General features: G+C 43.4%; 1 protein-coding gene across 1 annotated transcript in view; it reads right to left on the bottom strand.

Annotated features, from left to right (window-relative positions):
- Positions 1 to 12687, bottom strand: part of COL3A1 (collagen type III alpha 1 chain) — a 103736-nt gene that overhangs the window by 14694 nt on the left and 76355 nt on the right. Inside the window, exons 28-38 of the mRNA XM_056861226.1 lie at positions 12315 to 12368; positions 10627 to 10680; positions 8336 to 8380; positions 8135 to 8233; positions 7923 to 8030; positions 6850 to 6903; positions 5690 to 5743; positions 5528 to 5581; positions 4380 to 4433; positions 1465 to 1572; positions 944 to 997 (exon numbers count right to left, since the gene is read on the bottom strand). Of these exons, the coding sequence (XP_056717204.1) occupies positions 944 to 997; positions 1465 to 1572; positions 4380 to 4433; positions 5528 to 5581; positions 5690 to 5743; positions 6850 to 6903; positions 7923 to 8030; positions 8135 to 8233; positions 8336 to 8380; positions 10627 to 10680; positions 12315 to 12368 (738 nt within the window). The remainder of the gene's footprint in view (positions 1 to 943; positions 998 to 1464; positions 1573 to 4379; positions 4434 to 5527; positions 5582 to 5689; positions 5744 to 6849; positions 6904 to 7922; positions 8031 to 8134; positions 8234 to 8335; positions 8381 to 10626; positions 10681 to 12314; positions 12369 to 12687) is intronic.

Genomic DNA, 12687 nt, shown 5'->3' with positions numbered 1-12687 from the left:
GGAAAAATTGGGGAAAAAACAGGTTTTTTTCTGTTTTCCCCCAAAGCCGTTTCCCCCCCAGAAAAATTGGGGGGAAAAGTGTGTGGAATATGTTCTTTTCCAATGATAAATAATATATCTATGACATGGTATTCAAACTATATAACATGAAGACCTTAATAAAAGATTTCTGAGACTTTTTGTAGTCTTAAATTATTGCAAGTTCTCTCAGCTGACAATGCTGATCCAGAAGCATTTATTGGTCTTGCAAGGGCATGATCAATTTTCTCCTGATTTTCAGGTGTCATTTTATCTATAAATGAGGGTATGGTGCATTTTTGTGAGGCAGTGGTTTGCAACACTTCTTTACTTGAAGATGCTGCTGGTGAAGAAACACTTTGTAATGATCCAGAAGCAGCAGAAATCGTGTTTCTGGAATTAGAACTCTGGAAGGAAAAGCTACTTGCACTTTCATTCTGGTCCTCATCATTTAATTCCATAAAGTATTTTTTAATGTCTTTAGGGCACCTCTGGCATGCAAGAATGTGTTTTGTCATCCTTGTAGCATTTGGAAAAGAATATTTCTATGAAGCTTTAATACTGAGGTAGACCTTAACTTTATTTGCTGTTGGTGCTAAGGGGCAAATCTGATTATTTTTTTATGTTGATGGTTTCTTGCTATTTTTGTTGCTTTTGAGGGAAAGGGGGGTGATTACCTGTTTTATTGCAAGTATAATACTTTTATATACACTGCGTTTCACGCTATTTGTAAAACTACTCCACACTGAACTTTTTTTCAGTTTTTTCAGTTTTTCCAAAATTTCTATTTTTTCCGGGGGGAAACAGGGGAAAAAACGTTTTTTTTCTCATGGCTTCAAAATTTCCGGAAATTTTACATCTCTAGTTTGCAACCTGCTGAAGTCGGAACTTCATGCATAGTATTTAAGCGAAAAGTAATACTCACTGCAAGACCTGGAGCGCCACGCTCTCCTTTGGTTCCTTGTGGACCAGAGGGACCCTAGAAAGGATGTGAGAATGTTGTACATTCATTACCAGAAGAAAAACAAAAAACAAGTTACAAAGCACATGGAATCCTGTGCTTGGTGTATTGGCAAAGTTTCTGGTTGGAGATAAAAGGAAAACTCCTGAGTCCCCGCCTTCCTCAGACTCCACCCCTCAAAGCTCCAGGTACTTCCCAACCCGGAGCTGGCAACCCTAGCCTTTAGACACAACTTTGGCCTGGATTTTCTTGGCTGACAAGGGGAATTGTGCCACTCTGTATGAAAGCATACTGATCTGAATCAGAAAGAAAGTAAATTAATATCTCGCCCACGGGAGAAGAATTCATACCCTTTAAACTATCGGCAAGTATAAGGAAAAATCAAGTGTACGCGGATTGCATGTGCGTTAACTGTAACTTGTGAACAGGACTTCTGTTGTGGACGAAAGAGTGTGTTAGCATAGAATGCCTGTGACTATACTTACTGGTGCCCCGGGACCTCCAAGTGGACCTGCAGCCCCGGGGGGCCCTGGCTCGCCTCGTTCACCAGAAGGGCCTTTTTCTCCTTTACCACCAGGCTCTCCATTTTGTCCCTGCATGAAAACCAGTTGTTATATATTTTTCCACACATAATGAGGTCTGATAAGCCTTGGTTTTTCATGTCAGTTGTATTAAGGCAAATGGCAACCATCTCACAAGAATCTCAAGGAACCTGGGATCAAAATCTGTATTGAGGTCATACATGAAGCTGCCTTACACTTGGCCCATCGAAGTCAGCATTGTCTACTCAGACTGGTAGCAGCTCTTCGGGGTCCCAGCAGAGAAAGATCTTTCACATCTCTCACATCTATCCAGTCCTTTTTTATCTGGAGATGCAAGTGATTGAACCCAGGATCTTCTGCAAACTAAGCGGATGCTCCACCACTGAGCCACATACTCCCAAGTTTTTGTTTTCAGTGTGTTTTTGTTTTGCACAGGTGCGATAAAAGTTGCTGATTGCACAATCAATGAACACAGCTCTTAATGCTGCCTTTATCTATCTTCTTGTCAGTTTTACTTTAAGATTTTGCTTGGGGTACAGCCTTCTTCCTTTGGGTGAAGGCACGATCAGAGATGCCTTCAAGTATTCAAAGAGTGAAGTCCTCAAGAAGTACAATGCTACACAGCTCACCATTTTTTTAATCATTGTTAAAATCACTGCAGCGTGAAAGGCAGTACCTAGATATTCTTGGTCAAGAAACAGAATGAAGGATTCTGAATAACTGACAGATTGTCTCCCTCTTGCAATTTACATATGGCCAGGGTGGTTGTGGGGTGGGGGGTGACCAAATGTCAGAGGCTCAGTTCAGATGTACTCACAAAACCAGTGTTTAATTAAACTAACTGTAGTTACTTAAAGACTAACACGGCTATCATGATCTAACTGTAGTTAGTGACAGCATCTGAATGTGGGTCATTCTGCTAACTCTGATTACTTAGTTTCAGGTTGGTAGCTATGTTGGTCTGCAGTACTTTATTTATTTATTTTTAGACTCTGAGCCCTGTGACCCAGGGGTGGGGCAGGGTATGAGTGGCTCACAACATTCAGTACAACAATCTACAAATAGAGATAAAGCATACTTACAAAACATTAAATTACAGCCCATAAAATAACATAACACTCTCAGGCATCAGAATAAAACCTGATCATTTGGAATCCAAAAACCAACCTCCCAGACTGCTGTCAAAAACAGGCGGAACGGCTAATAGGTGATAGAAAACTGGCCTTGGCCATCGTCAACGGAACGCCTGGTGGCACAACTCCATCTTACGGACCTTACTGAATCTAGAAAGCTCCCCCAGGTCCCAGATGCCATCTGGCAAAGAATTGCACCAGGCAGGGGCCACTATCGAAAAAGCTCTCACCCTCGTTGACGACGGTCGAGCTACCTGTGGGCCAGCCACCACCAGCAGACCACACGATGAAGAACAAAGTGTTCTTGGGGGAACATATAGGGAAAGGCGGTCCAGTAGGTATGAAGATCCCAGACCATTTAGGGCTTTAAAGGTGAGAACCAGAACCTTGAACTTGACTCTTGCTTTGCCATTAGGGGAACTAACAGGCAGATTTCAAGGGATCCCTTTTTCAAGTCGATTCTGCAATTGTAACTCAGGAGACCTAGACACCATTTGCCACTTTTTCATCGATTGTAAGAAATACAATGTGGCTCGTGAGAAATGGATCTACAGATACATTCAAAAATGGAGCCTTGATACTAAGCAAAAGATTGTAATTAAGCTACTAGCAGATAGTGATCCAAACGTGTCCTTGGTGGTCGCAAATTTTTTATCAATGGCATTTAATGGTATTATCTTTTAAAATTATAACCTATATTTTTAGTTATTTAAATTATGAAAACTAAAATGAATGTTATATGTGATCTTAGAAATTTTGCTGTTTTATATGTATTTTATTCTTCTTTTTGCTTGTGACCTGCCCTTACTGAGATGAAATTGGAGATCATCCAGAAGGGCTACAATCTTGGTCCCAAAGCCTGCCCTGAATCCGGATTGGAATGGATCAAGCACCAATGTTTCATCCAGAGAGGTCTGGAGCTGGTTGGCGACTTCTCTCCCAGAAAAGGAAGATTTGATACCGGGCGGTAATTGCCTAGATCCTGTTTATCTAAAGAAGGTTTCTTCAAAAGAGGCTTAACAATGTCCTCTCTCAAGGATCTAGGGAAGCAACCCTGAGAGAGAGATTAATTATCTCCCTCAAGGAGCCTCCCATCTCATTCTGGCTGGCTTTCACCAACCAGAACGGGCACAGTTCCAAGGAGCAAATTGTCATCCTCACGGCAGCCAGAACGCCATCAACATCAGATAGTGTGAGCCGGTGGATGCAGTCCAAAAAAGGACCAGATACTGCCAACGGATCCTCCATTACACTATCAAAACTTGAAGCAAGGTCCTAACCGAGATCAGAGATTTTATTTGGAAAAAAGCTTGCCAACAGCTAAAAGCCAAATTACTAATAATTTGGGACACCTCCTTAGGAGGAGCTGAAAGCCAAATCACTAATAATTTGGGACCAAGTGGGTGGGGCCAGGTAGGGGTTTTGCCCAGCAAGGCTTCTGACTGTAGCCACGATTTTCTTACTGCTACCACCATGCCGTGTCAGAATTCAAAACGTGCCCCCAGGCTCAAAAAGGTTGGGGACCCTTGCCCTAAACGCTCCTCAAAACACTGTTCTTGGGGAATCAGGGCCCCTCAGGAACAGTATGAAGGGCGAAGTGGAGGCTTGAAGTTTAAAAAGGTTCTCCTTTCTGCTACCAGACATTTAGTGCAGGATCCCTGCCAGAGGTGATAACCCCTCTAAAAAGAAAAGTATGAAAGATTAGCAAGCAATATCTATACTTACAGGAGCACCGGGGAAGCCAGCAGGACCAGGGGGGCCATGCTCTCCTCTGTCTCCCTGCAAACACGATAGATAGAATTACAATTCAATAGAGAGATAGAATTACAAACACGATAGAGAGAGAGAAGTCAAAACAGCCCATAACTGAAGCATACATACAACACCAAGAAGGCTGTTCATCGATTCATTCCACTGGTTAATTCGGTTCCCTTAAGCCAGAGGCCTCTATTTTTATGGGTTCTTATCACCCCAGCGGGAATGCGACTCTCAATAGGGAGATACAGACTCCAAAGTTTCAGAGGATAGCCATTTTGGTCTGGAGTCAAAGAGCTAGATTCAAGGCCAGTAGAACAAAAATTTGGGGGTATGAGCTTTCAAAAGCGCATATCCCAAAAATCTTTGCGTCTCTAAGGTGCTACTGGACTTGAGTCTAGCTATACCCAAATAAATTCCTGATAAGAATTAGGCACATTAGTGGAAGGCTACTGCACAATAGAAGAAGAAGAGGAAGAAGAAGAAGACAATGAAGAAGAATAAGAGTTGATTATTATATGCCAAATTTCTCTACCACTTAAGGAAGAATCAAACTGGCTTACAATCCCCTTCCCGTCCCCACAACAGACACCCTGTGAGGTAGGTGGGGCTGAGAGAGTTCAGAGAGAACTGTGCCTGGCCCAAGGTCACCCAGCTGGCTTCATGTGTAGGAGTGGGGAAACCAACCCAGTTCACCAGATCATACACTACAAAAGTGGACTGAAAACTGAATCTATTTTGTACCAGCCTAACAAACTGTCCTTATTTGTTTGGGATGTTCTGCATGTGGTGATGTGTCTGATGTGTCTGATGGACTAAGTAAGAAGAGTGATTTTTGCCCCTTCTACATCCACAATGCAGAACCCTAAAACATGTGACTATAAATACTCAAGGATCCTGTGACCTCAGAAATCAACTTTTCCGGGTCAAATGGGACTTCTTGGGGAAGGAGAACACAGAAACGATCTGAGCTTCTCTGCACTCTCCTGCGACAATCACCAAATCAAACCCATTGCTTCTTGAATAAATTCATGTTAAGAGCCCAGGTGAAGCTTTCTGGTGTACGATAAAAATATATAACGGATTCTGATTGAACACAAACACAAAACGGCACTTACGGGACCACCACGGGGACCGGTTGGGCCAGGTGGCCCTGCTGAACCAGATTCTCCCTGCAAGAAAAGATGAAGAACGTTTATTTCAGAATATGACTCTTTATGAAATGAGCACAAGTAACACTTATTTATATAAATGTTTCTCATCTTAGAGTAAGCCAATACCTTATCACCAGGCTGGCCAGCTGGACCAGGGGGACCAATGGAACCAACAGGACCCTGCAAAGTTAGAAACCAAAACAATACAACAATTATTATCAATAGAAGGTGTGGACATTTGTAAAAAAAAAAAATCAGGAATCCAAAAGGAATGCAAACTGTTTTGCTGGTAATTTGATGTCTAGCTCTTGAGTATCTTGATGTTACTGAGTAAAGCTGGCAAAGACAAGTCTAGACTGACTTTACTTTTTTTCAGTTTAATCATAATAATTTGGATTCTCTTTTTCTTTTTTGGGGATTTCAGGAAGAACCGCCTGGTCAGGGTTCTTAAAATATATTATAATGTATACTATTGGGATGTGGGTTTTAATCTTGTACGCTGGTGACCACTGTAGAAGGCCTAGGTGGCCAAAACGCACCGTTTTTTTGTGGTTTATCATGTAGTTCATGTTTTATCAACTTCGTATGATATGGTTTTGACCTCAGCAAGACTTAGGTCTGCAGTTATTTTAATGAAGCCTATTTTTCAGGCCCTTTGCTTTTAATCAATAGTCGGTGCACACTGAATAAATATTGTCTTTTTCTTTTCTACTTTCGTTGTCTTCAGCTCAACCTCTCAGACTTTATGGTTGATTTTTGGTTGAGTTTGTTCCCCCTTTTCTTTTGTTGACTTTACCTGCCAACCTTCAGAGAACATCTTAGTCACATGGATCTAGGTGGAAATCACTAACATACAAAGAAGGGGAAAGAGAATTCAATCCAGCTGAACAGGTAACCAAACAGGTAACCAAAAGGCTGAGAGAAACAGATAACGACACTGTGAGGGAGGACATACATTTAAAAAATCACAACAGAAATACCAGTTAAGACAGTAGCACACTATGTATTTACCTGATCAGCTGCATATATATGTTTATATGGTAATTGCATTTAACTGTGCACATAGTTCTCTTGGGCACATTGTTCTCTTGGGGTGGGGGATCACCAGTGCAATCCTGAGGAGAGTTACTCCAGTCTAAGCCCATTCATTTCAATGGGCTTAGACTGGACTAACTCTGCATACTGAGCAAAGCAACTGCTTGCCAAAATATGTTTGGTGGTCAGTAGCCTAGTGGTCTGGTGTGCTGCTATGAACACATTCAATGGACGTGGCAAGGTCTACTCACCCTTCCGCCATCTTTACCAGGCAAGCCGTCACCACCTCTGGAACCAGGTTCTCCCTGTCGAACAGAAGACAGCGGTGTTAGCATAGCACAAAAACCAAGAGGAAGTTGCTGCAACTTCTTAATTTCAATGAAGCAGCAACTGCAGGCTAGCCTCATTCGGATGGCCCACAAGGGTTGGTTTTCTTTCCATTAAAACAGGGAAATTTGCAAGGGCATATAGTATTAGGCCCCCTAAGCCCTCGTGTAGGGTCAGCGTCAGTTGAGGCCAGGCTACCTTGTGCCAGGGAAAGAGATAAGTTATCCTATCCAAGTGCAGTGTTTTACTTTGGCCCAAACGAGTTTTTTTTTTAAAAAGCAGTGCATTTATGAACAGTACTGAGGGTAGACTGGGGCTAGAGTTGCCAACCTCCAGGTGGGGCCTCGAGATCTCCCAGAATTATAACTGATCTCCAGCACATGGAGATCAGTTCCCCTGGAGAAAAAGGCTGCTTTGGAGGCTAGGCTGTGTGGCATTATACGCCACTGAGGTTCTGCCCCTCCCCAAATCCCACCCTCCCCACGCTCCAACCCCAAATCTCCGGAAATTTCCCAACCCAGAGGTGGAATCCTAATTGGGACAGCCCTGGTCAAGGTGAACTTCACGGTCCCACTGACACTGCCAGCACCTTATGGGGCTTCTTGGCTCAGCTTGCTTGAAGGTAGAGGCCCACACGGGACTCTCACAATAACCTGAAGGGCCAGTCTGTCCCTTGAGACAGGGGCTTATTCTGCCCCCTACTTTGTGTATTCTCAGGTGAGACACCTTTTGCCTCATCCAATATCCTTGGAGGCTGTTTACTTACTTCCATATACATAAATGAGAACATTGGTTCTTGTAGGTTATCCGGGCTGTGTAACCGTGGTCTTGGTATACAAGAACCAATGAACCAATGAACTCTGACCGTGAAAGCCTTCGACAATATTATAAATGAGAACCTTTGTCTTGATGGCATGTACGTACATCATTAGACAATTTCACGTTTTCAGAATAATATTCATAATCCTGTTACTGGCATAAGTAGTCAGGCAGATACCTTTTCTCCCTTAGGTCCAGGACTTCCGGATCCTCCTCTCTCGCCAGGCATTCCTTGCAATCCAGGTGGTCCTGTTCCCCCGGGAGGTCCTGGAGGACCACCAGGACCCTAGAAAGATATTTTGAATGAGAACAATTATTGCTAAAAAGAGAGAGAGAATGTCTGGAACGTATGTTAAGGGATGAACTGAACAGGCTGATGCCTCTAAGTACCTTTGTGCCTTCTGGTCCTGGGGGCCCTGCTCCACCTCGACCTCCTGGAGGCCCCTGGGGTCCTTGTGCGCCACGTTCGCCTGGGACGCCATTTTCACCCTGATACAAAGAGAAGCTTTTTAGTTTGATGGTTTCTGTCATGTCTTCATCTGCCTTCCTCTCTCACATCTAGAACCAGGCAGTTTTCTATGCAAAACCTACCTTGCCCCCTGGGAGTCCCGGGGCTCCGTTTTCTCCTCTTGGACCCTGTAACAAACCAAAAACAAACACGTTGCTGGTGTGCTTCATGGGTTACATTTGCACTGACATTCTCCAGGCATCCAGACTTCCTCTTTTAAGTAATTTATTCAATATAAAATTCAATGCGTACATTTAGCAAAGTAATATGATACGGGGATGTCCCTTTTTCGTCGTAAATCAAGAAATGCCCAGGCCTATTAAATATTGCTAAAGATTGATTGTATTCTTCATTTGCATGCTATTTCAACAATTTCGACCTCGATTCATGATTTCAAGAATGACATGTCTCATCAGTAGGGTTGCCAACCTCCAGGTGGTGGCTGGAGATCTCTCGCTATTACAATTGATCTCCAGGCAACAGAGATTAGTTCACTTGGAAAAAATGGCTGCTTTGAAAGGTGGACTCTATGGCATCATACCCCAGTGAAGTATCTCCCTTCCCCAAACCCCACCCTCCTCAGACTCCTCAGTATTTCCCATCCTGGAGCTGGCAACCCACATTAATTGCGTCAGTTCAGGCCTCATGATCAGTTTAGGCTAAACGAGAAGGTTCTCCCAGATATGTTAGTTATGTATATATGTGGAAGAGCATGCAGGTATTAGATTTCCCCAACTTGTGGCCTTCACTCTCCTGGAGGTATTGTTCAGTGACAGATACATCAGGCAGGAATACAGATGAGGCACAGTGCCAGTCTTTCACTGGTGAGCACAGCAATCCAATCAAGAAGCTTACCTAATGTGGACCACACATCTGGTGCCATGAATAGCTTTTGGACAGAGAAAGGGAAGGGTAACAATTGAGAAGGAGAGAGAAGAAGAAGAAATATTGATAGAAAGTTGGGATAGAAGAAAAAATTAGAAGTGTGTAGCTATCTAGATAAAGGAAGGTAGATACGTTATGAATAGACAAAGGCAGGAGATTTACAGAACAAAAAATGAAATATACATTTCATGCAACAGATGGGGAATAAAGAATGTTCCTAGTTCTGGGAAACTTGAAGACTTCCAATAGGCAGTAATTCGTTCCCTAAATGGACACTGAAACAAGAGTCAAGGCTTTTCCAATCCTTTTTACAAGTTCACGCACAAATATCTATAGTGTAAGACCATGACAGTGTAATCCTAAGAATACTTTCCGGGGTGTAACGCCCTGAGTAGGATTCTGAGAGGGCCTATTTAGTATTGTTCTGTGAGACTATCTGTATGTGAAAGCCAAAGCCCTCTATGGCCTTTTATGAATGGCTGTTTCCCTCGTCGTCACCTCTTCGACGACTTCGGGTCTTGGTTTTAATTTTGCATGCCGTTTCCCACTGTCAGAGGTCACCGCGCTCTCCCCCTGCAGTTCCTCATGTTTTTGGGGACCTGTTGAATTTTTTGGGGGGATCTTGAATTTGAAAACAGGGGCAAAACACGGGAAAACACAGGGGGAGAGCGAGGTGACCTTTGACGGTTGGAAACAGTATGCGTAATCAACACAAAGCCCTGAATTCGTTGAAGGGGTGACAGCGAGAGAAGCAGCAATGCATAAAAGGCCTACATTTTCATGAGTTCTTTTTCAGGGGAGTGTTCTATCCTGAGAAAATTAGGTATGTGTCAACATTTAGTCAGGAATCTTGGTAGCAAACCTTGAATCTTCTTTGTCTTCTAGACCTATGTTAGGTCTAACTTTGTTGATTTAACATATTTTACTAGTTCAGGATACCACTTAGACTTTTCTGAATTACCACTGAGATTGAAGAGTCCCAATCAAAGGTAATGATTGAAGTGCACTGAGAATTCATACTGAGCATTATAAAAAAAAAATTGTTGTCAAGTCGCAGCTGAATTATGGCAACCCTGTAGGGTTTTCAGGGGAAGAGACAAACAGAGGTGGTTTGCCATTGTCTGCCTTTGTGTGGTATTCCTTGGTGGTCTTCCATTGAAATACTAACCAGGGACGACCCTGCTTAGCTTCCAAGATCTGATGAGATTGGGTGAACTTGAGCCATCCAGATCAAGGCAAGAGACATTCGGTGGTGGTTTGCCACTGCCTGCCTCTGTGTAGCCACCGTGGTATTCCTTGGTGATCTCTCATCCAAATACTAAACAGGGCTGACCCTGCTTAGCGTCCATGACCTGATGAGATCGGACTAGCCTGGGTTATACAGGTTAGGGCATATACATACCGATACACCCATTTCCCCCCCATTTCAGTTCTTTAGGGGGGGAAAAGAGAAGAAAGTGCAGCAATAGTAGAAGAACATATAACTTACCGCTTCTCCAGGTTTTCCATTCTCTCCAGCTGGTCCTGAACTACCAGGCAGTCCCTGGAGGAAGTAAAACAATTTCTTAATACATGGTTCCTTCCTGTTTCAAAGCAAAGAAGGATGGGATTTCTGTGTTATACGGAACCAGTCTATTACTCCAGCCAGCCTACTACTGTTTACTGCAGGGGTGTCAAAGATAAGGCCCGCAAGGCGGATCCAGCCCCCTTGAGAGCTCTTATCCAGCCCACAAGCCAGACAAGGCAGCCCCACTTAAACTGGGCTGGCGAGGCCTGGCTCGGCCCAACCAAGTGACATTTATGTCATATCCGGCCCTCATAACAATTAGGGTCGCCAAGTCCTGGTGTTGGTGGTGGGCAAAATCCACCCTGCTGCCCGTTGACCAGCTGAGGGTCAGCGGGCAATATGTGCCCGCATGCCTGCATGCCAAACCCACATCCCTTCTGGGTTTACCCGGAAGCGACGCGGACGCTCTAGCAACCTCTGCTAAAACTCTATGGAAACCATAGCGTTTCGGCAGAGATTGCTAGAGCGTCTGCGTCGCTTTTGGGTAAACCTGGAAGCGACATAGGCGCAATGAGGGGGACGCGCATTGCATGCTCCAGCCACGCCCCTGAAAAGCTCCCGCCGGTGGAGGTAAGGGAACTGGAAACCCTAGTAACAATTGTGTTTGACAACCCTGGTTTACTGTGGTGAGTCTCTGTTCCATAACGTTTAATAACAGGTTTGTCTTTATAGCTCATGGGCTTTTAGACAAGACAAGCGGTCTGGTTCACATGGAGGCATTTTCCACCTGAGATCTTTTATATGCCAGGGATTAAAATCAGGATCCAAAACAACTAGCTCTGAGCCCTTCCACATTAAGGTGTGAATATGCAGTGTCACAGGTAATTCTTGGACAACGGGTTTGTTACATTTATTCCGCACAGGTTTTTAGGATTTATTTTTGTTGGGAAAAAGTGACACTGTAGCTAATTGCAGGAGCCCTGCTCAAGAAAAACAACAACACCCCGTATGAATTCTGAAGGAAATTCAAATCATTTTACACACTTGGAAAAATGGAGGGCAGGAGGGGCTACACTCTCGCATCTCTTATAATTCACCAATATGATAAATGCTTGAAAATGATAATGTGTTTATCAATATTTGTATGTTGTAATGTTTCTGGGTAGTTTGTTACCCACAATGAATTAAAGCTGAAGAGTTACTCTGCTATTTCTGTAATAAATAAAGTCATGGCCCTTTATTCTTCCGATGCCTGTTTTAAATTTAATGCAAAGTTAGGTTGTGGAACTCTCTGCCCCAGAATGTAGTGATGGTTGCAAACTTGGAAGTCTTGAAGAGGGGAGTGAACATGTTCATGGAGGAGAGGGCTACCCATGGCTACCAGTAAAAATGGATACTAGTTATGATGCATACCTATTATCTCCAGGATCAGAGGAGCATGCCTATTACATGAAGTACTGTGGAACGCAGGCAGTGCAATGCTGCTGCAGTTGCCTTGTTTGTGGGCTTCCTAGAGGCCCCTGGTTGGCCACTATGTGATTGGACTGCTGGACTTGATGGGCCTTGGTCTGATCCAGCATGGCTTTTCTTATGTTCTTATGTACTTATGTGTTGGCCCTCTTTATTCCAGGCATTATTCAAGAAGGAGTAAAAGAGGAAAGACAATATACCTGGAAACCAGGTGGGCCTGTTGATCCGGGTTCCCCTCTTTCACCAGCCGGACCCTGGAAGGAGAAAAGGAATTATCATATTTTGCCACAACAACACATTATCATGTGTCGTACTAGCCTGCTAATCCCATTAGAGAACCCCCCCCCAAAAAAAAAACCCAAAAGAAAAATCAATCAATGTAAAGATGGAGGGCAAAAGTTAAAATGATGATAATGGTGTGTCTAAATACATGTGTCTAAAATAAAATATTTTCCTAAAAATATGGAAAATAATTCATATTTCTGCGCTCTTTCCAAAGTTTAGGCCCTATCATTCTCTTGAAAGCAATAAATTATAGACTTAAAAACACATCTGTTATTGAAGGTATTTTGA

The sequence above is a fragment of the Euleptes europaea genome, chromosome 15 (assembly GCF_029931775.1).
Source record: "Euleptes europaea isolate rEulEur1 chromosome 15, rEulEur1.hap1, whole genome shotgun sequence".
In the NCBI taxonomy this organism is placed as follows: domain Eukaryota; kingdom Metazoa; phylum Chordata; class Lepidosauria; order Squamata; family Sphaerodactylidae; genus Euleptes; species Euleptes europaea.
Note: the sequence above shows the minus strand (reverse complement) of the source record. Positions and strands in the feature narration are given on the sequence as shown.